General features: G+C 40.6%; 2 protein-coding genes and 1 long non-coding RNA gene across 3 annotated transcripts; 2 read left to right on the top strand and 1 right to left on the bottom strand.

The window, feature by feature from the left end:
* Positions 1-478: 478 nt before the first annotated feature.
* On the bottom strand, positions 479-11,336 carry LOC147227377 (troponin C, skeletal muscle-like). The gene is made up of 6 exons (XM_086159882.1): positions 11,229-11,336; positions 9,379-9,433; positions 8,485-8,628; positions 5,750-5,864; positions 4,765-4,901; positions 479-921 (listed from the first exon to the last, which is right to left on the bottom strand). Exons 1-6 carry the CDS (start codon positions 11,229-11,231, stop codon positions 890-892), a joined length of 486 nt encoding a protein of 161 aa, XP_086016008.1. The 5' UTR covers positions 11,232-11,336; the 3' UTR covers positions 479-889.
* Positions 11,337-15,031: 3,695 nt separating this feature from the next.
* LOC147227376 (uncharacterized) lies at positions 15,032-17,414 on the top strand. The gene is made up of 3 exons (XR_015107118.1): positions 15,032-15,230; positions 15,320-15,589; positions 16,664-17,414. It is a non-coding gene; the product is annotated as an uncharacterized LOC147227376 (long non-coding RNA).
* Positions 17,415-18,720: 1,306 nt separating this feature from the next.
* Positions 18,721-19,878, top strand: LOC147227375 (C-C chemokine receptor type 8). Its single transcript, XM_086159133.1, has one exon. It carries the CDS (start codon positions 18,721-18,723, stop codon positions 19,876-19,878), a length of 1,158 nt encoding a protein of 385 aa, XP_086015259.1.
* The last annotated feature ends 3,344 nt before the right edge of the window (positions 19,879-23,222 follow it).

Genomic DNA, 23,222 nt, shown 5'->3' with positions numbered 1-23,222 from the left:
TATGTTAGTGGTGTAGAAATTGTGCGCAAGGATGCGGCATGTACAGGACTGTCTCAGAAAATTAGAATATTGTGATGAAGTTCTTTTTCTTCTGTAATGCAATGACCAAAACAAAAATGTCATACATTCTGAATTCATTACAAATCAACTGAAATATTGCAAGCCTTTAATTAATTTAATATTGCTGATTATGGCTTATATCTTAAAAAAACTCAAAAATCCTATCTCGAAATATTAGAATATCATGAAAAAGTAAAATTTGTTTTTTTAATTGCATTACAGAAGACAAAGAACTTTATCACAATATTCTAATTTTCTGAGACAGTCCTGTATAAGGACAGTTCCCTGTGGGAGGCTGTGTGTGTGTATATGTGTGTGTGCGCGTGTTTCAGGGACTAAAGTGAACTACTAATAAAAAAAACAGAGACAGGTGTAGGTGAAGATTTTCTCAAGCAGAACAATTTGTGACGATGACCAATGAGAGAAAGTCGATTTATTTCGATCAAATAGAACAGAACAGATCAGGGCGGAGAGGAGAGCCTGTCTCGAAGTGGAGTAGGAGAAGGAGGGTTGGGTTAAGCTTGTAGGCGGCGTAGCATTTCTAGGGAAGCAGCAGCTGCCAAGGGACAGCTGGGTGGCCGGTGTAAGGAGCGACTCGCCTTCGTCTTAAAAGGTTTGAATGGATATTTTTAGGTTTCCTTCTCAGGCTCCAGGGTTTCACATGAGAAGGGCTGGTTGGATGAGGGGTGAGGGGGTAGCAGGGTCACAGTCATTCCATGTCTGTGGACACCCATGTCACAAGAGCAACTTTATATTCATGATTTTCTCCATGTTGCTTGGGGTCTTTTCTGAGTTGAGGGACAGGCAGAGGAATGTAGAGCCGCTTTCATTACTGGACGTTCTCCATCATCTTCAGAAACTCTGGAGAGGGAAAGAAACAGAGCAGCAGTTGGAAAAGTCCCCGTGGATCCATGAGTCGATGAACACCGTATCGGCCGGCCAGTAATGCTTTGCCCATTTTTTCTCATTGAAGGAAACGCCTCCACTAGTCACTTCATGGTTTTGCTTCTGAGATCTGAAAATTCACATTCCAAATCCGTTGATGTATCTCGGCAGAGTGTTCCAAACCTGTCACCCGTTCTCCGTTACCGAAGTTAAAATAACTCTTTAGAGGAGAGGTAGTGGGAATCTGCACTAAATATCTGACAGTCAACCCTGGTCTAAAATTAAGCAGTTTGTTGTGGTAACTTGAAGCCACTGGGTCACAAACACTGGTAACGGACCATAAATTTAATTAGGAGATGTTTTCTATCCAGCAGTTCTGCTTATGAAATGAAAAAAAATGTTGTATATTCAAAACCATGTAACAGGCAACGGGTAACAGAATGATTTTTACACATTTTAATTTTTGCACATGTGCAATGGTTGTCGATATATCTGTGAAAATGGCCTGATGGCAGAGGGTCTCATAATGCCTTCAGATGGCTTCACGTGCATCAAATGTGCACCATTTGCACCTTATCTCTGTGTTCCCAGAAATAAATGACTGAAGTCTGATCTGTTAGTATGACCTTTGAGGAGCAGAGATCTCTCTCATGGAGTCGGAGAATTCCTGTGGAAATGCACTAGTTGTGTGGCGCTGACTCGGCTCTGACTCATAATCTGTTTACAGATATTATATAATATACGTTTGGTGCTTGAATGTGATATATTAAACCATCTTCACATGACCCCCCCCCCCAAATATAAAAAACAAAAACAGACAAAAAAACAAAAAGCAAAAAATGCAATACTACCCCTTAATTTACCACAAATGATAAAGTGTGTTTAACAGTGCACTGTGCCGTATTATATTGTAATCCATTATCAGGAACATTTCCATTGGGAAGTTGAAAAATATCAGAAATATCAAGTCAGTGAAACTGAAACACAAGAGGGCGCTGTAGGGTGCTTAGTTCTGCTTGACCTACTCGTTGTTGTCGTCTGAAACATTGAAATTGTATTTTTTCAATTGATATTAGAGTTCAGAAAAAAAAAGTATGTTACACGGGAATGCATATGAAAGAATATTTTTTGTTGTTGAATATATTACATGTGCGACCCTTGATTTGTCTTCTTCATTAACAGTTGCTACAGCATAATTATTCTACTCATTGCTATATGATATAATGGACTTTTACAAGAGGGTTTTAAATTACTGAAATGCAATGCTTTCAAGAGCTACGTCTTCTAAAATTGAGCATGAATTGAGTCTCAATGTAAATCCCAACGCAATGTCCTGGAATTATGTGAGCTAATGAAATGCTTTGGATCAACCAAACCTTTTTCAGGTTGTAGATCAAGAAGCAGTTGAACGAACGTGGATTAGACTTTCTGAAGATAAGTTGAATATAACAATGACAACAATTTAAATCAACTTTGAATGAAGCCAAATGAAGTCTATAAACTATTCTCAAGTTTCTCCTGGTGAGCTCAAGGCATATCATGACTTGTTTCATTTCAACTTATTTAACTCTTATGTCCAGTTTATACCTTTCAACCCCAACATTGAAAATAACCAAACACAAATCTTTGGATCTGGAATACTTAATCTCTTATGATGATATGAAGGGATTAAATGTCTATTTAACCTCCAGAGCAGGCCTGGAAGATATGCGGTAGAATGAATAATATCAGTCTCGCTAATGCTACAAGTTCCTCTCAAGTTAGGGAAATCACATTTTAGATATTCGTGTGTTAACACTGATGTGTACATTTTTACACTTCTCATATAAAGTGAAAGGAGGCGGGCAAGTTCGCGACACTGGTATTGGAGCTCCAACCTAAATATGTATTAATTTCTGTTTAAATACAGACAAATGTTAAATTCCACGATAGTTTTTGTACGTTTCGGTGCCTCTCATGAAGGATTCAGTGTCCTATTGAACGTCTAATCAGCGACTGGGGATGGTCAATAAGCCAGATTTACTTCACATCGGCCATAAGGATAATAATTTTTCCTTTAAAAATCCCTTGTGGGGAAATTTGTTCTCTGCAATTAAACCATCATGGATGAACCATGAGGAGTAGTCTGCTGTCCATCAGAGCCAGGGGAGCAGTTAGGGGTTCAGCGTCTTGCTCAACAACACCTCGACACACTAGGAGGAGCCAAGAATCAAACCAGAAATGTTTGGTTCCAAAGACAAACTCTACATCTTGCGCCACGCCACCCCTGTCTGATGTATGTCTCACAGAAGAACAAAAGACAAGATTAATTAATTAATCTTTGCATCGGGGCGTAAGAGAGAGAAAGAAGGGTACCTCATCGATGTTTGATCATATAAATAATATGAAGCAACATCAGTGATGCTGATTTTCTTCCAAAAGGAGTGTGAGTGACGAGGGTGTATCCGATTCTGATACCCATGAACTAAACCACATGAACAGGTAGTTGTTAGAAAATATGTTGGTATGCATGTACAAACTCAAATTCCAATGAAGTTGGGATGCTGTGTAAAATGTAAATAAAAACATAATACAATGATTTGTAAGTCACATTCACCCTATATTCAGTTGAGTGCATTCCAAAAACAATATATTCAATGTCAAAACTGATAAAGGTTATTGTTTTTTTGCAAATATTCACTCATGTTGAATTTGATGCCTGCAACACGAGCTGCGATAGAGACAACAAAAGTCTGGGGCATTTGAGGAATGCTCAAAAAAACACCTGTTTGGAATATTTCACAGATTAATCACAAACAGGTGAGTGTCGTAATTGGGTATAAAAGGAGCATCCCCAAAAGGCTCTGCTGTCCACAAGCAAAGATGGTGTGAGATTCACCACTTTGTGAACAACTGCGTTAGGAAATTGGCCAACAGTTTAAGAAGAGCATTTCTCACCGTGCAATTGGAAGTAATTTAAGGATTTCATCATCCATCATCCATTAAGACCTTAAAACACTTGATAGCGTTTAACCTTGACAATTTATATTAACCTTGACAATTTATATTTTAGTGTATTTCTTATTCTCCCTCCTTCCTACTATTATCTATTATTGTTATGTTTTTGCTTGAAACTCTGGCTCAACAATTTCCTTCGGAATAAATAAAGTTGTTCTCATCTCATCTCCGATTCTGAGAATCTGGTGAAATCTCTGTAAGTGGCAAGGTTGAAAACCAATATTGAATGTCCATGACCTTTGCTCCCTCAGACGGTTCTGCATTAAAAAATGTAATCTTTGTATAAAGGATACTGGAACGTGGGCTCAGGAACACTTCAGAAAACCAGTGACACTTAATACAGTTTGTTGGCGCATCTACAAATGCAAGCTACAAGTGTATCGTGCAAAGCGAAAGCCACACATCAACATCAGCCAGAAACGGCACCGGCTCATCTGACATGGATTGATGCAAAGTGGAAAAGTGTGCTGTGGTCTGATACATTTCAAATTGTTTTTGGAAATAATGGACATGGTCATGTCCTCCAGGTATCAAATTCAAAATGAGCATATATTTGCAAAACACATTAAAGTTTATAAATTTGAACATTAGATATCTTGTTTTTGTAAGTGTATTCAACTGAATATTGGTGGAAAATGATTTTCAAATCATAGTATTCTATTGTTATTTACGTTTTACACAACATCCCAACTTCATTTAAAGTTGTTAAAAAAAAAAGTAAATAATAATTTTACTATTATGTATGTGTTCTAACTTTGACCTTCAAATGTTTCAACAATGTATGAAAAAATCCAACCTGTTTTCTTATAAAAATGGGCTTACCATCAAAATCAATTTTCCCATCCTTGTTTGAGTCGGATTCCCCGAACATCTCATCAATGTCTTCCTCTGCCACATTTTCCCCAGTCTGGTGGAGAATATCGCCAAACTCCTCACGGTCAATGAAGCCATCTCCGTTCCTGAATGCAACAATCCATCATCATCAATGGAAATTTCTGTATAATACATATATATGTTTAAAATGGAAGCTCAAAAATATGCATACATTCAATGAACCCCCCCCCCCCCCCCGACCACACACACATATTAAGTGTGACCTGGTGCCATTATTACACATTATTATTACTATCTATCACTTCACCGGGCCAAGATGGGATAAGATGTCCATTATACATATGTATATATATATATAGTACACAAAATACAAGTACACACTCACACACACACACACACACACACACACACACACACACACACACATACAAGCTTTTGGACTTTTAGACAGTAACTTTCCACCTGATACTAACACATCTATGTTTGTATGTATGTATGTATGTATGTATGTATGTATGTATGTATGTATGTATGTATGTATGTATCTATCTATCTATCTATCAATCTATCTATCTATCTATCTATCGATCTATCGATCTATCGATCTATCGATCTATCGATCTATCTGTCTGTCATGATCCTGAACGAAACCAACTGATACTGTATATGTGGGGGAAATGTTTGAGCATGATGCAGTTATGAAAATTGACTGCTATGTAAATTTTATTTGGAAATTATCGAAGGAGTTCTACTTCTCAGTAGCTTGTAACGATCAGTGTCAATGAATGTATTTTGAACATGAAAAAATTTGTAGAAGTATCACGGTCTAATGACCTGATCGCATGTCAACATGTAAGCTGACATAATCTATGGTTGCAGAAATCAGCTGAGTGATGCATCGGTCTGCTCTGGCCCAAGAGTAGCTGTCTCGGCTCAGTGCCGTCACGTGAGCCTTCTGTTAGAGGTGTCGTACTTGTCAAATATACGAAAGCATTCTGAAAGCTCCTCTTCGCTCTTCCCGGCCTGGTCCTCCTTGAGCTGCTGCACCATCATCACCAGGAACTCCTCAAAGTCGATGGTGCCACTGCCTGAGGATAGCGGAGGGGAAGAAGTGTGAGTGTGTTTGTGGAAGTGGCGGCGGGGAGAGGTTGGGCACACTTTGGGCATAAAGGCTGGGGTTACCTCCAACTTCTTGATCTCCACTTCCTGTAGCCTCACTGTTCCGATCGGGCTCCTCTCATTCACACACATATATTCTTTCTTGCTTTGACAAACCTTCATTCCTCTTCTTTCCAGAGCACTCCTCGACCTCTCAAGTTTTTCTTCAACCTGTTCCCTGCTCTCACAACAGATCACAATGGATTCTGCGAAAATCATGATCCATGGAGATTCCTGTCTAACCTCTTCTGTTAGCCTGTCCATCACCACTGCAAACTGATCCCTGATGGAGTCCCACTTCTCTGTTACCCCTACAGCACACCGCACCACTGTCTTACAGCTAGCATGCATGTCCTGCACCAGTCTAACGTACTTCTCTGCCACTCCAGGCTTCCTCAATACCAGAGTTCCTCTCCTGTCTACCCTTCCCTCTCTTTCATTTTCCCCATTTATCAGCTCTTCAAAGTACTCTCTCTATCATCCCATCACTCCTCTCACATCTGTCAATACATTTCCCTGTCTATCCATAATCACCCGGACCTGTTGTACATCCTTTCAATCTTTATTTCTCTGTTTTGCCAACCTGTATAAATCATTCTCTCCTGCCTTACTCCCCAACTGAGCATACAAGTCATTGTACCCCCTTTGTTTTGCCTTTGCTACCTCTATCTTTACCTTACGCTGTACCTCCCTTTTCTCCTGTCCGTTCTCTTCAGTCCCCCCAGTATCCTACTATGTCTTTGCTAACTACTTTCTCTGTATATACTCCTGCACTTTCTCATTCCACCACCAAGTCTCCTTGGCTACTCTCCTTCCAGATGCCACACCAAGTACTCTCCGACTTGGACTCCAATTAATCTACTGGATGTTTTTGAACACTGAAAAAAAAACGGAGAACCTGGAGAAAAGCCATGCAGATCCAGGAAAAACATGCTGGCCCGACCAGGGCCCTCCTTGATTTGAAATGGAAGCACTAACCACTATGCCAAAGTGCCACAGTGCCACCTGGAACTATATTACATACACAAGTGGTTTTGCTACAACTATAACTATAATTATGTAAGCGGTGGGCAATGTAAGTACATAGTCAACTACTTTGGTGAAAGTGTAAATCGCATCCTACATTTCCATTTCTGACCACAGTCCAGTCAATGAGCCTCCAGTGCAGAAAATGGTGCTTCTTGAGAAACTTCTTTACAGTCTGTCAAACTACTATCCTGCACTCAGGGTCGCAGGGATGCTGGAACCTGTCCCAGCTGTCACTGATGTCATTGAGCGAGAGCTGGGGTACACCCTGGACCAGCTGACACTTAATCACAGGGCCACATATAGAGACAAACAACCATTCACCCTCGACTCCACACAACTAGGTAATTTTTCCAATTCTTTCCATTTAACCTTCTGCATGCTTTTGGGATGTGGGAGGAAACCAGACAACCCGGAGAAGCGATAACCATTGCGGCACCATGCTGCCTGAATTTATTGATATGATATAAAGTTTAACATTTTTTGGGGGAAAAAGGCAGGATTACTGACCGAAATGTCATATAGTTTGTGAAAGTAGAGAAAGAGAGAATTTTTATCTGGATTACTTGTAAAGAATCATTTAAAACAGTAAGACTGAACTTTTTTTCTTTCATTTTCTTTTTGATTTGTTTATTTATTAATTAATTTATTTATTATTCATCTATTTATATTAATTAATTTATGTATTTAATTATTTTTTTAAGACTGAACTTAGCAAATGGTATTTACCCACATGGCCCAACTGGGATTTGCAGTACTGCAAATGATGGAATGTCACACGTCACACACACAGATGATCACACAAGCATGCACACACGTACACGGCTGCAATGTGGACGGAAGTCCTTCAGAGAATATACTGGAACACTTAGTTGGCGCCAAAATTATCACCCCACAAAAGCTTTTTTATGTTTTTAGTCAATAAATTGATTTCATAAATATACGATGGAGATTCTGGAAGCATATTATGATCATAATTCATAATTTTAGTTGTGAAATGCAGTAGCAGAAATGTGTTTTTATTTTCAAAATGCATATTTTGACCCAAAAATGAAATGAATAATGAATAATCCAAACTGTATTTTCATTTTCTTCTTCTGGACTGTTCATTCTCTGACTCAGTCCAAATGAAAAACAAAGGACGTTTTAGTTTTAGTTTTCCAAACATATCCCAGCAAACTGTGGACAAATTTCAGAAATGTCATTAGAAATGTCAAATTTGAAACTTTAAATTAATCAGCAGAAAGGGTTTTTCATTTTCCGAATGGGGCTGCATATTGTGACTTTGAATAAAACTAATCATAGATCATTCTAACTGCATTTTCATTTCCCTTTTTTGGTGATACATGTTATTATACAATTAAAAAGAAAATGGTGCTTTAATGGTGCTTTATCACTCATTTATCACTCAGAGAAAAGTGACCTAAAATCATAATGATTGCATTTAAAGTTTCAAACATTTCATTAGTGTGACATTTCGAAAGTTCAGAGGAGCTTTAAAAGTTTCACACTCTGCACACTCACCATCCTCGTCGACCTCCTCAATGATGGCATCCAACTCTTCTCTTGAGGGGTTCTGCCCGAGCATCCTCATCACGGTGCCCAGCTCCTTGGTGCTGATGTCACCACCGCCGTCGGTGTCGAACATGTCAAAGGCAGCTTTGAACTCTGGATGACAGGTGAAAGTTTAGATGAGGCAGGTCTTCTCCTGGCCATGTAGGGTAAGTTATGATTCCGGTATCCATATTCATTCATTCATTCAGTCAGTCGATTTCCATTTGATCACAGGTCCACATAAAGTGACATACAACCATTCAGTCACTCAATCGCACATCTGGGCAATTCAGGGTGTCGAATGAATCCACTGTATTGGACAAACACACACACACACACACACACACACACACACACACACACACACACACACACACACACACACACACACACACACATCCACAAACACTTTTTCCATTTTCTTGTGGCTTTTCTCTACTGGGGTCACCACAGCAAATTAACCTTCTCCATCTAACCCTATTCTCTGTATCCTCCTGTCTCATACCAACTAACTCCATATCCTCTCTCATCATGTCCATAAATCTTCTCTTTGGTCTTCTTCTCGATCTCCTGCCTGGCAGCTGCAATTCCAGCATATATACACACACATACACACATACACACATATTAATATATACAAATAAACACAGACACACTCACATACACGCACACACACATACATATACACACACATACGCGCATCCATACATACATAAATACATATATATATATACACACACATACATAAATACATATATATGTATATATGTATGTATGTGTATATATATATATATAAAAACAGAGTTTGGGTCATAGACACATTCGCTTTTCCTCTTGTTTTGCGGTTGGAAAAAATGAACTGACCTGCAATCATTTCCTCTGTGAGGAAGGAACGGGCATCACTTTGGGCATCAGTGGGCTTGAGGAAAAAGGAAATTAAAAGAATGATTGCGGCTTAGCAGCAGCCCAAACCCCAGCCTGCCAGTAGAATGACCAGTAGAATGGTTTTGTGACTTGATATCTTTTGTCCTACCATCTAGAGCTGTGTTTTTCCCCAGAGAAACCGCTTTATTGGGCATTGTTCATGTCTGTCAGTCATATGGTGTGAAACCAGATGTGTGTTACTGTTATTCATACAGCAGTTGCACAAAGGGGTTATGCATTTAAAGAGACTTTCTTTTTTGTTGCTACATTCCACCCCTTGTCCTCAATTGAATATATATAAACTTTTAAATTAATTTTCATAATTGGTCTTCACAGTCTGCGATCTCCTTATTTATTCAACAATATTTGCGTTGCATTACAAAATCACACTGCATGTCTATAACTTAAGTCTTTAAAACATCATTGTTTTACTGTTACTGTTAAATAGTCATACATCACAGATACGCTTCAAACATCCAATGGTCACATGACAAGCTTGCAGATGTTATAAGCCTGGTTTAGAGGAATAAATGAAAAACATTCAATTAGCAAAGACTGGCTCTCCAAGGTTTGTGAGGAAGACTGTACCAATGATTTTTAAAAAATTGATCATCAGTGAATTTGTGGAAGACCAACTGCAGCCTGATCCGTCATTATCCGTCAACCGGCTGCAGCTCCTGCCGTTACCTGAGATTGCCACCTTTGGCAAGAAGGCCCTTTCCTGAGTTGGGTTACTAGGCAATAAACCCCAACAATTTTTATTTCTTATTTTTACAGATTGCTGAAACACAGTTATTCTTCCGGCCCTCATATAGTATTGCATTGAATCATGTACTCTGTAATCATGTGATCAAATATACTATTGCGTTCTAAAGTAAATTCATTGATAAGCTTTTGCCTCACCATCAACTGTATTTAATGTGAATTATTTTGCCGTCTCGATTTACCCCTCCATGTCCTACAGATTACAGGCATTAACAGCAAAGTAATTTTTTCACCCACTACGTGAAGTAACAGCCACTTGGACTTTTGGACATTGTCAGGTATCAACTATACCTGCATTGCAGAGAACACACCATCCCCAATCAATGTTAACTTTTCTTCACCGCAAACCCAGTGACTTTACAATTTTACACTGCACCACAGGCAACAGAAGCAGGATAAACTAAAAAATAACAAAAACAAAGCCTCTGAATGGCTGGAGGACAATAAAATGTGTTAATTACTGACACTTCATTGGTTTTTCTTTTTTTTTCTTTTCTTTTTTTGACAGAGTTACAAAGCCGCAGCTTTTTTATTCATCCACTTTGAATCTATTTATAAGATGAGAGGACACAGAGGATTTGAAAGGGATTTTGTCAAGGTGAAAGACCTAAGTTAGGACACTCGGAAAATTCAGCCTGTCTTCTCACTTTACTTAGCTGTGTGCCTTCTATCTTTAGTATCACTTGCTGTGATCTAAATATCAATCGTATTGAGTTTAGGGACAATACTAAGGAAAACAAATGGCGGATAAAGTCACAACCGTCAACTAGCGATCGGCAAGGTCATCGGGAGACTTCTGTAAATTAAAAAATGGATAAAAAGAGCTTTATTTCTCTGTAAAATCACAGTTAAAGACTCAGCAGGTACTTCAGCTGCAAATGAAGAGCTACTTGGAGGCAGTGATTCAGATAGGTATTTTTTTTCCTCCCCTTCCATCGTCTTGCTTTTGTCCTCTGCATTCACAACCTGACTGAACAATCCTAAAGCAAAAATCCAATCCGCCTGTCAGTTTTGAGATTTCTTACCATGGTGGCCGGGCTGATCTGTTCAACAACAGTGGGAAATGCCAACAGCAGAGAAGGATATCCTCCACTAAAAGTTCAGGGAGAAGAGTGACTTTATTCCCTTTCATATGTACTTTCTCATCCCACCACATTATGGGAGCCCCCTCCTCAGAAAAGAGACAGCCAATCAAATTTGATTTCAACTCACTGACAATCTCTCCATGGGCATCCTCATGTGAGGCCCACTCCCCGGTCTACCATATTTAGGTAACAGATAAGCTCTCTGACATTTATTTAGAAAAAAAATGAACCAGTGCAGGCATCAAGCGGCTGGAGGTTATTTTGGCAGCAGATCAACTGGGCATCTCTGCGCCGACGGACACTTGACATCACATACTATACAAGCGCCCCACACACACACACACACACACTCACTCACACACACACAAAGATTAACACCTCTCTCTGTCGACGCAGATCCACCTGACCCCTGTCCTCAGACATGGCCCTGCACTTGTGACATTGGTAACTTTAGTGCTCCACAGACGGAGGAGCCGGGCTCTTCCTTTCCTATTCTCTCAATTCCTTTCTTTCTTTTACAAGAAGTAAACAAACGGAGCCTTGTCACAGGGCTAGCAATTATTAGTCAGTCCTGATAATCAATAATTGGCAGAAAATTCAACGGATTCACAAACCAGCTCTGTGGACCGATCTGAAAAAAATATGCTGTCATTCGAATGTATTTTCTATGTCATAGTCTACATGAAATGTCCAGGAACAACAAATACAAGACTCAAGATTCAAAGTGTTTATTGCCACATGCACAGTGTAGAAACGTGTTTCCCTATACAGTTAAAATTCCTGCATTGCTGTCCGCAGTGCATTTGATTCTGAATTGATTAAAAAAAAATGATAGTTAACATTGAAACATGAAATTATATATAAATAAAAACTTAGATCGTGCTGGAATTGGTTAAACATCTCTATTAAAAGCAGCAAAGTCTTTGAAGGCTCTGTTGCCATGACACTGTTGTCAAAAATTGTCCATTACGTCATTCCTGCTTGAGAAATCTACTAAAACAGAAATGCCTATTCTTTCCTCCATTCAATATCACCCCTGCAAATATTGCTGAAGTAATTTATGAATTAATTCAAGGGGCCCATTATGAGTTTGTAAGAATAAGAATAAGAATAAGAATAAGGACAACTTTATTAATCCCGAAGGAAATTGCTGTAACCTAATTACAATTGCTTGTAACCTAATTTCGTAAATTTTGGGGGGATTAATAAAGTGCAATTTGTTCCATTATACTGTATCGTAACATACCGTATTGATTTCTATTCTATTCTATTCTATGCAAATGATGATTGATGTAATGTTTCGATTTCGTGTTTTTCAGATCTACTATGCGCTATCAGTGAATGCCAAAACTCTGACCTCAAAGAAACAACCTGGGTCCATGTCTGTTGCCATGACATCAAGAGCAACATGGACTTTCTGTCATTTTTTTTGGATTTTCACAGGTCCAAGTTTCACTCTTGAGTCTTGCAACTCTTGTATCGCATTGGAAATATGAACACATTCTGTATATTATTTGTATGCCTGCACATATTAACAGCTTTAGATTGCTCTCTACCTTTGACCAGGGGACAGAAACCAAATTGGTGGGTGAGTGTGTGTTGGTCCAGATCGACTCTGGTATTTTAAGCATCAAGGCTTTGTGTCATGCCACTGTTGGTGGTGGGATTCTTTTTCCCAGAACAATGTCCTGTTCGTGTTCGTCAGAAACCACAGTCTGTGACAGGAACTTGACTTGCATGTCTGACCAAATTTGTGAATTAAACCAGTTGTAACTGTCGGAGCCAAACTTTCATGTGATATTGAGAAAATATTTCATGCCTTCACGTAACACAGATTAGTAAACTTGACCAGTTAGATCTTCAGCCCAATTTAATCCAAAGTGCTCCAAAGGATATGGAGGCTATAGGAGAATCCTATGTGACCTTCCCCTTAACCGAGAAAGATGCAAATTGCGTCAAGCCTCCATTCATGGGTAGCCACTCTACTGTTTGCAGGTGAGGTATTTTTTGGTGGAGGGCAATTGGAAAAATTCTATATTACCCAAGTAAACATTTTCCCCAAAAAAGATTACGATTGCTGTAAAGCCGCCGATAGCGTGGGTAAGGAGTAACCATGTGCTATGCTAAAATAAACAATGGGAACAAGTGGAATTTGCCCGTTCTTGAAAACACTTTTTGTAGCCATGTTGGATCTCTTTTAAAGATCGGCCAAGCCCAAGCTTCAGAGACTACCGGTATATTTCATTTATCTGTACTTTGCCTTCTTGTGAGAATAAAATAATTACTCAGATTTGAATTGTATTGTCAGATTGTCACAATTGTCATATTATTGCCTCATCAAGATTGTTTATCAAGAAGGAAGAAAATAATTCCTGCCACAGCACCATTACTGTCAGCAAGATGTTAAATATAATAATAATAATAATAATAATACATAGGATTTGTATAGCGCTTTTCAAGGTACTCAAAGACGCTTTACAAGTGAAAGACAGAAGACACAGGACACACACACAATTATTGGGAAATATTTTGATATACAGCCATTGTTGGAGGCAGCAGTAGATATATTTCTTAATTTTGCTGGTCTCTGGTGTGTGTGTGTTGCTTTGGTTGTAATAAGGCAGCATGTTTTGGGCTGCCTTTTTGTATGAACGTAAAAATAGAAGGGCGTGACTGTCACCTCTAGCACAACCAGTGGTACAGAGAGCAGCCACAGAAGAGATCTCAATGAAAAGATCCCATTGAAGAGTCTTTTGGAGTTATAATTTATTCATTACTGTTCCTGGTGGGTTGGTTGCACCTGCTTGTAAAGTTCAATGTTCAATGAAGTTGCGGCATTTCAGACACCTCAAAGATAAGATTCACTTGAACTCCAGCCCTCCGGAGCCCAACTTGGAAGAACGAACAGCTGCCTGGGCACATCACCCCTTTCAACACCCCTCACAAGCACCCTCAGAGTCCTGCAGCGCGGGAAGAGAAATGCCTGAGTAGTTTTTTTTCTTTTTGGCCCACTTATTGTGTTGATAACAAAGTAGCAAATTTTGTCAACATAACTGCAACATAGACATGTAAGTGTATTTTCCTGAGAGGTTTTTCCAGTTTGAGAAGTTTCCAAACTGAAGAAGCCTCTCAGGAAATTAGTGATTAGTGGTCAAATATCTTCAAGGGAAGATAACAAAGTCCAGTTGCTATGAGAACAAGATTTTGACCAGTTTTTATTATTATTTCCACATTTCTATAAGTTTGTTACACCAGAATAAGCATGTTTGTCAGAATAGCATACAGACTCTTCAAAAATATGGCATTGTTGCTTGATGTGTGTTCTTTGCAATTTAAAGTTGATGTAAAGCAATGATATTTATTGGAAGTCACTGGAATAGAAATGTTCTTCCGCAACTCTTTCCCCTTATCATTCCCATTGTCTTCAGTATAATAAATAAAGCCCCTGCAGGAACTGTCAATACTCCAAACAATGGAAGGGTTTAGAGGGGTAGAAGAGGTGGGTTTAGCTGTTCTCTTTTTTTTATCATGACTCATTTTTTTGTAGGTTATAATCCTTTGGTAATTCTGCTTCAAAACACCTGCTCTTGTGGTAATGCGGTCACTTTGCGAACATTCCACTCCACACAGACACATGTTTTTCTTTCTCCAAAACAACTACAACCCTCCCCTCACCCCCCCGGTGTTCCTTCTACGTTGATCCGCACCGACTCCTCTTTCCATCTTAATCTCCCCTCGTCTATCTCAATCTTCACCCCTGTGCCTCCCCCTTGAGCCACACTGCAGGTTCAGTTTCCATGCCACCCAACTTATGTCACCTCCTTCATTGAGCGCTTGATTGAGAGCGACAGCTGATGCTCCCCGAGCCTGGAGATTTTCGAGGGCTTCTCCTTCGCTATAGTAAAACTGTAGATGTGGGATGAACAGACTCACCATCCAAAGGTAGATGGATGATTACAATTAAAAGAAAATACAAGATAGTCCTCTGTTTTTCGTTCTTCCTCCCATTCAGACCACCTTTTTCCCTCTAGTCCAGGACATTCCCCGGGGGAGAGCAGCTGAACACTCGAGGCAAACACACCCTATATAAGGCTTGAGTTATGCTGTTACTCCCCGCCGGCCAGCCCTCTGGTTGCCGTCCTGGAACTCCCTCCATCTCTTGATCCCTCTGCTGCTTCTCAGGCATGTTTCTGTGACCTTCCCCCCTGTCCTTGCCATTACTTCTTGATGCCTACCTCCTTCTCTGCCCCTTGAAGAACCCCCTATCAGGCTAGGAACAGAATCTGGAACAGCATCACAAGGCCAGTATGAATTGAAAATTACTACTCACATCCTGTCTAATGGGGGCTGACCTAACCCTGACAGTTGTTTGTATCTTTACTGAAGTAAATTAGACTTCGCTGTCTGTGTCACATGACTTTGTTTATTCATGTGATGGAAAGTTTTTGAAAGAAAAGGGGCCAAATAGATTCTCTATCCATTGAATTTATAGTCTGGTGTTATTCTACTCACCAGCCAAATGCCTGGCTGTTGGAAAATTGCACATTTAGCCTCAAACCACCAGACACAGTGTGCACGGAATCAGGATTTGCTGAGTGCACTGAGTGCCCCTCTGACAAGGCTCAGCTCAACAGCAAACAAAGTGTCTAGATTCCAGAAAGGAATCTCTTAACATGCCGAGAAAATGTTTGAATTTGTCAAACAGATCTCTTGACCTTGCACATGAGCACATAGACACACACACACACAAACATTGCAAGCCAATCACTGAATTATCCAAAGGTGTAAATGAGAGAGTGAATGGTTGGATGTTTCCTGGAAGAGGCTCTGTGATTCTGTGATTGACAGGTCCAGGTTGAACCTTGCTTCTCACCTGGTGGCAGCTGGGAGTGCATGAGTTGTTTCAAATTAGAAGATATTAATCGGTGTCTCATGGATGGATGGCAAAGTTCAGACAGGCAGCAGCTGGTGGGGCAAGTGTTAACATAGGATAAGAGGAAATAGTGGCGGAAATGCCCGGAATAGGTTGCAACGATAAGTTGGACATTTAAAAGGAAGCAGAGAGATGATCAGTTGGGATCAGGGCATATCAACAGCAAAGGGTGAGGAGTGTGATTTAAAGATGCAGTAAAGCACTACAGTTAACACTCTTTAACACCTGGATAGAGGTGGTAACCCCTGAAGGAGTAAATAAAAGGAAAAGAAGTTTTGTGTGAGTGTGTGTGTGTGTTAATTATAGGAAATCATCTTTTAATGAGCCACTCTATGTTTAAAACTAGGTAACCCAAGCCTTTATGCCCAAAGTGTGCCCAAACTCTCCCCGCCGCCACTTCCACAAACACACACTCACACTTCTTCCCCTCCGCTCTCCTCAGGCAGTGGCACCATCGACCTCGAGGAGTTCCTGGTGATGATGCTGCAGCAGCTCAAGGAGGACCAGGCCGGGAAGAGCGAAGAGGAGCTTTCAGAATGCTTTCGTATATTTGACAAGTACGACACCTCTAACAGAAGGCTCACGTGACGGCACTGAGCCGAGACAGCTACTCTTGGGCCAGAGCAGACCGATGCATCACTCAGCTGATTTCTGCAACCATAGATTATGTCAGCTTACATGTTGACATGCGATCAGGTCATTAGACCGTGATACTTCTACAAATTTTTTCATGTTCAAAATACATTCATTGACACAGATCGTTACAAGCTATTGAGAAGTTGAACTCCTTCGATAATTTCCAAATAAAATTTACATAGCAGTCAATTTTCATAACTGCATCATGCTCAAACATTTCCCCCACATATACAGTATCAGTTGGTTTCGTTCAGGATCATGACAGACAGATAGATCGATAGATCGATAGATCGATAGATCGATAGATAGATAGATAGATAGATAGATAGATAGATAGATAGATAGATAGATAGATAGATAGATAGCTGTGTTAGTATCAGGTGGCAAGTTACTATTTCTTTTTCTGCCTTGACTGTGTCACATAGCTGGTGGACAGATATTGAAGAAGGGGAGAAATAGATACCATGGCATTTCCTTACATATTAAACTGGCTTATAACATTAAAGTGACAGGAACTAAAATGTCCTTTCTTCTCTTTTTTTCAACCCTTGTGCAATCTTAACTCCCTGCATGAATTGTGTTCTTAAGGGTCAAATATGACCCGACTCGAACTAAGCTCTGAAATAAAGTAGCTTAATTGTATTTTCATCTCCAATTCTCTTTTTGCATGAAACACTTCTTACCCAGCACACACAACAGTAAATGTCTGAGATTTCTCATTTTACACTGTACAATTTAGTATGCAAACAACATTTCTGTGTGCATGTGTGTGTGTGATCTGTATGTGTGATTTTATGCAGTGTATAGATTTTTTTAAAGGTGATTTTATATGATGGGTCGAGACTGACCCTAAGTCAACCAATGTATCCTGTTGGTGTACAGCTTTGATGGAAATATAAACAATAAAATATTGTGCTTTTTCTTTTGGTGGGGTCACTTTTGGTCAACTCATCCAATTTCAGGTCGAAAACTTTTATGTAGTGGGTTCTTTCTGCCCTTAATTTTGACAGAAAAGGTGGACATTTTTGTCTCAGGAAAACAAGATTCTGAAATAAATTGAGCTTTCAATCACCCATTGGAAATGTATGAATTTGGGATTTTTTTATCACCTCAACTGTAGTGTTCATTTTGTGGATTGCCAGCATGAACAAATGAATTATCTCTACACCAAGAAGATTTCAAGATAAACTCCCTCAAAAAACAAACCAAATACTGACTTTAACTGGCAAGTGTTTGCAAATTCCCCATCAGCAGTCAAGAGCCTCGAGTATAATGTGAAATCCAGGTGTCTCTTTGTCGCTGGAACTTAAAATTAACATCAAGGCAAAGGAAGAACAGATGACATCCATCTGCTGGATATAATTTCAAATTGATTTAACCTGGGATTAACAGCCTCAATAAGGGGTGGTAATAGGAAATGTTATATGTGTCTGAATTTATTTATGTCAAAGAAAACACTGGTGACTACATTTTAATGCCCTTGTGTGTGTGTTTTGTTGTTAGTCTTTAAAGATGTACTTCTGATGGTGTGTCACTTATTGGTCTTGACAATAAAACAGGATTAAATTGAACTGAAATAAAGGAGCAGACGCCCATCATGTGAAATGTCATTGACAAATTATTGTCATTTCACCGGTATGGGACATTCACGGTGAGACTTGTGAAGCACAAGTGAATGAAACCTTGTATATGGATGAGCGTCTCCATAGCGTCTGGTTTCCTACGACAGATGCCGAGTTTCGTCATGGAGCTGCTCCGAAAAGGTGGGTGGGCGTCAGGGGTGCGCGGAGGATGCTGGAAGACGCCTGACTTCAGCTGCAGAAGATGATCGAGGCTGCCTGACCGGCATCACCCCCGGACATCATGGAGGCGCGCAACCTCACCGGAAAGTGCGACTGGACCGGCGCGGAGAACCAAAGCGTGCCGCGCACAGACGAGCCGCCGGACGCAGCCAGCTGCCTCTTCCTCTCCCTCTTGCCCAGCGGACACGTGGTGGCGGCTCTCATTTGCGTTTTCGTCTCTCTGACCTTTCTCTCCGTCCTGCTCAACGGGCTCGCCCTGTTCGGCCTGGGCCACTCCAGGGATCTCTCCTGGGAGCCGCGCGTCGCGCTCTTCAAGAATCTAATATCCAGCGACCTGATCCAGACAGCCACCTTCGGGCCGGCGGTCATCCACTCCCTCGTCTGGCGCCGGACGATGGCTCTCAGCACCTGGTGTTTCGTCCAGCACTTCATGGGCTGCATCACCATATTTTCCAGCCTCGTCACCATCACCTGCATGGCGGTGGAGCGCTACCTGTACGTGTGCCACGCCATCCACTACGTGACCATCGTCACGAACGCGCGCTTGCAGATCGCCTTGAGCCTCATCTGGGGCTACTCCATCTCCATCGGCGTCACCCAGATGGTGCTGCTGCAGATGGCGAGTGGACAGGAGAGCCAACTTGTGACCAACGGGCTGTTGTGCGAGCCGGACATGGTGGAGCAGAACATGGGTTTCCCGCGCGCCGTCGCCGTTTTTCGTAAAGTCACCGGCTCCATTACGCTGCTGGTGTGCTTGTTGATCTACGCGTTCTGCTACCTGCGGATGTACCAGGACGCGCGCAACGCGGTCATCCCGTTCAACGTGGTGAACACCATGGCGCGCAAGACCGTGTTGTTCTACTGCTGCATGGTGATCCTGCAACTCCTGCCGCTGCTGCTCAAAGCTACCTCGGACGCGCTTTGGGAAGTTGAGGGCAACTTGGCGATGACGGAGCTCTCCTCTCACTCGCAGGGAGCCGGCGGGGGCCGATCGACGCCCTCGGTTAAGGCGGCGGGCCTCCACGTCTCCCTCCTCGTCATGCTATCGGTCCCGCCGTGTATCAACCCACTAGTGTACGGATTGAGGAGCGTGGAGATGAGACAGGCGCTGCGCAGTCTGTGCCAAAGGTACAAGGGCAGGCATGCCGTCGATGTGCGCGCAGCGCACGGAATTAGACTCCGCGAATTTGTGCAACACAACCGGGTCCAGGCCGGCTGACAGGATCCTCCGATGATCTGAGAACCGCCGCCTACATTTAACAGCCGATCACTTTTACGCACGACCCAAAACCTGGGCACCGGCTGTCATGCGTAAAATGAAAGTGAATGAATGTAAAATGAAAACCACGCAGTTGCGCGGCTTCTTTTCTGATCCCGCTTCTGTCTTATTTATGTAATATTTATTCCTCTTTTTAATTTCGTATTTTTATACGTCACTGGGCATTTTCGCACGACAAAAACCCAGACTCGGCATCAGAATGTAACACCTTTAAATCCCATTCTATACCTGTCTCAGCCTGTCACGTGACGTTATCGATTTTGGGTGAAATGATATGATCAATATCCCCAACAGGTTAGACATGACGACATGGAGTTACTGGCCATTGGCTAAGTTCTGCGTGCGCTTGAAGGTGTGAACAGTAGATGGCAATGGCATCTTATCTGAATGGTAAATGTAAGGTCATTGTAAGCAAAATGCCCCTCCCTCCCCCCCTCTCACACACGCATACACGCACGCACACAAATGCAGAAGATAGAGGCTGATTTTCAGGCTTTTACATGCCAGTGACTCAGACAAACAGAAAAACATCAATACTTCTCTTTATGTCAGAGGCCAGTGAAGAGGATTCCTATCGTATTTTCCTTTTTAGAATGATTAAGATTCGAAATATATCAGCGGGACTGTTTTCTGTGTAAACCTTTATTTATACTGTTAATGGAAGCTCCCCAAATGACCTTTTTAGCAACACGGGTTCTAAGAGTGGAAATATCGAGAAATATTAGGGACAAAAAATAATGCAAATAAACATTTAAATTTATAAGAGAACCTATAAATTGGAAAAAAAACTACCAGACATCAATGAGTGACCTCACATTTTGAAAACATGGACTTGTAAAGACATCGGAGTGATTGTTGTTTCTTGTCTAGTTTGACTAAGCCACTGATGTTTTTCAAAAAGTAAGATTTAACTTTGCTCTTTTTATTTTCTTTTACACCATTTGCTCAATAAAGCAGAATAGAATAGAATTCTTAATAGAATATTCTCAGTCCATTAAAAAAGGTAGACCTTCATGGACAGTTTTAAAGGTTTCAGGCTTAAAATGAATGGTGACCCCAGACTGAGACTCTGCATGAGTGCCAAATAGGAACAGGGGCTTTTGTGTTTGTTATAAGCCTAGTTCAAGGGAAGCGGTAGTTGATGAATGAACCTGTAAAACATTTCTACTTCTGCATTCTCCCAAAGTGGACCAAGCATGATGGCTAACAAACAGTGGGCAACTACTCCACTGTAGTTCTGTATATTTGAGGTTTACATTAGGCTGCGCCATAGATGATGGAGTATGCCTTGCCTTTTCTGATTCCAAGTATTCAATTCTGTTTCTTGATCTTGTTGTCGTTTACACGTTTCGTTGTGACTAAGTAATAGCGCAAAGGCCAAGGATGAACAAGTTACTTTTTGAGCAGATGTAAACCTTTTTCCATGTTGGTAGTAAAGGTCACCTCTGCAAAAACCCTTGCTTTTAGATTTTCTTTAGCGGAAAAACTGAAAACTTGTGACGCTAGCACAATGTAGGTTCTACTTTGGAAGGGAGGAACTTGCAATGACCTGTTTGAAGCCCTTCTGTGCACTTACTTCTTGTTTTGTGATATAAATGTTTCCTTTCACACAATGATGATCTTTCTCTGGGAATATGTTATCACAAATACAAATCACTCCTAATGTGTCAATGGCCTTGACAAATGGGGAAGCCTCACTTTTCTTCACATACTGTTGCATTTGAACCCCTTTTTTGCCATTTTTTGACAAACCTGGAGCATTGTGTCTATATATCTATATCTATATCTATATCTATATCTATATCTATATCTATATCTATATCTATATCTATATCTATATCTATATCTATATCAATATCTATATAAACCTCACCTAAAAAACCCAGAGTTTGTATTTTACACAACTTTCTGTTTTAAATGAGGATTCCTCCACTAATGCTGCAGGTGAATTGAAAAATGACAAGAAGGGGCTGCCTAAGATGTTGGTATTTTCAGTTTAATTTTCAAGATTCAAAGTATTTATTATAACATGTACAGTCTTGAAATTTGTTTTACTGCACAGTGATTTTACTATCCGCAAGGCAGTCAGATAAGTAGTGATAAATCATTAACATACTGTTGTACCCAGATGTGCAGGAAATTGTAAACAGTACACAAATATGTAAGCAGTCTTAGAAATACGTGCAAGTTGAAGTTGAATGTGGCTTTGAATGTGCATACTCACACAGAGCAGGTTGGATGAAGGCAGCTTAAATAAATATATTTAAGTTCCAGAAACTTTTGGGTCCAGTACTGGCTCTGCAGGTTGTAAAGTGCAGAATTGTCTTGAGGTAGTACATAGTTAGTAGTACATTATTGACCCATGTCAGCTATTCAGGAGTCGAATAGCAGTTTGGTAGAACATGTTCTTCATCATGTCGTTTCACGTTTCACACTCCCGTACCTCAAACTGAACAATCCATGTTGAGGTGGTTCTGGGCGATGGAAGCAGCTCTCCTATGCACTCTGCAGTGGTAGATGCTATGCAGAGAACGCAGGGGGGTCCTGGTGATCTTCTCTGCATTCTTTTACCACCGGCTGCAGGTGTTTGCACTCCACCTCCATATGGTGATGCAGCTGGTTAAAATGGTCACACACAATGCAGCTGGAGATGTTTCTCAGGATCTTACCTCCTCATACTCCATAGAAACGACAGCCACTGTTGAGCCCTCTAAACTGTTTATGTGGTGTTGAGGGACCAGGTGAGGTTGTAACTTATGTGAACACCCAGGATTTTAAAACTGCTTACTTTGGATGGACAGGGACTGATGAGGTCTCCTCTCCTCTCCTTCTTCATGTCCTCATCACCTTCATCTTGCCCACATTGAGAGAGAGATTGTGGAGGATTGGACAAAGGACACATCCCTGAAGAATGCCTGCTTTGTTTTTCCTCCAGGTTTTGTACTCACCCATTCCATATGGAAACATAATGTCATGTTGAAAATGTCTTATCTGTTGATAGTGTCACTCACACAAAAAAGAATTGAAAAGAAAATAGGAGCAGCTCATTCCATCTGTTCATCCTAACAGGAAATAAGAAATGATGAGTACTGATGTCAACTACGTGTATTTTCTGTGCTTGATCTCGCAATGCTTTCTTTATCTCTCTAACGTATTCATTAATCTATAGTTATACATTATTTTTATTAGCTTTGTATCGTGTAAAAAAAAATTGAAAAAAGATGACAAATGAAAAAAAAATGTAAAAAGTTTGGATTGATAAGCCATTACATTGGGATGTTTTA

Source organism: Fistularia commersonii, chromosome 14 (assembly GCF_037954325.1).
Source record: "Fistularia commersonii isolate RoL2024-O1a breed Wild chromosome 14, RoL_Fcom_v1.0, whole genome shotgun sequence".
Classification (NCBI taxonomy): Eukaryota; Metazoa; Chordata; class Actinopteri; order Syngnathiformes; family Fistulariidae; genus Fistularia; species Fistularia commersonii.
Note: the sequence above shows the minus strand (reverse complement) of the source record. Positions and strands in the feature narration are given on the sequence as shown.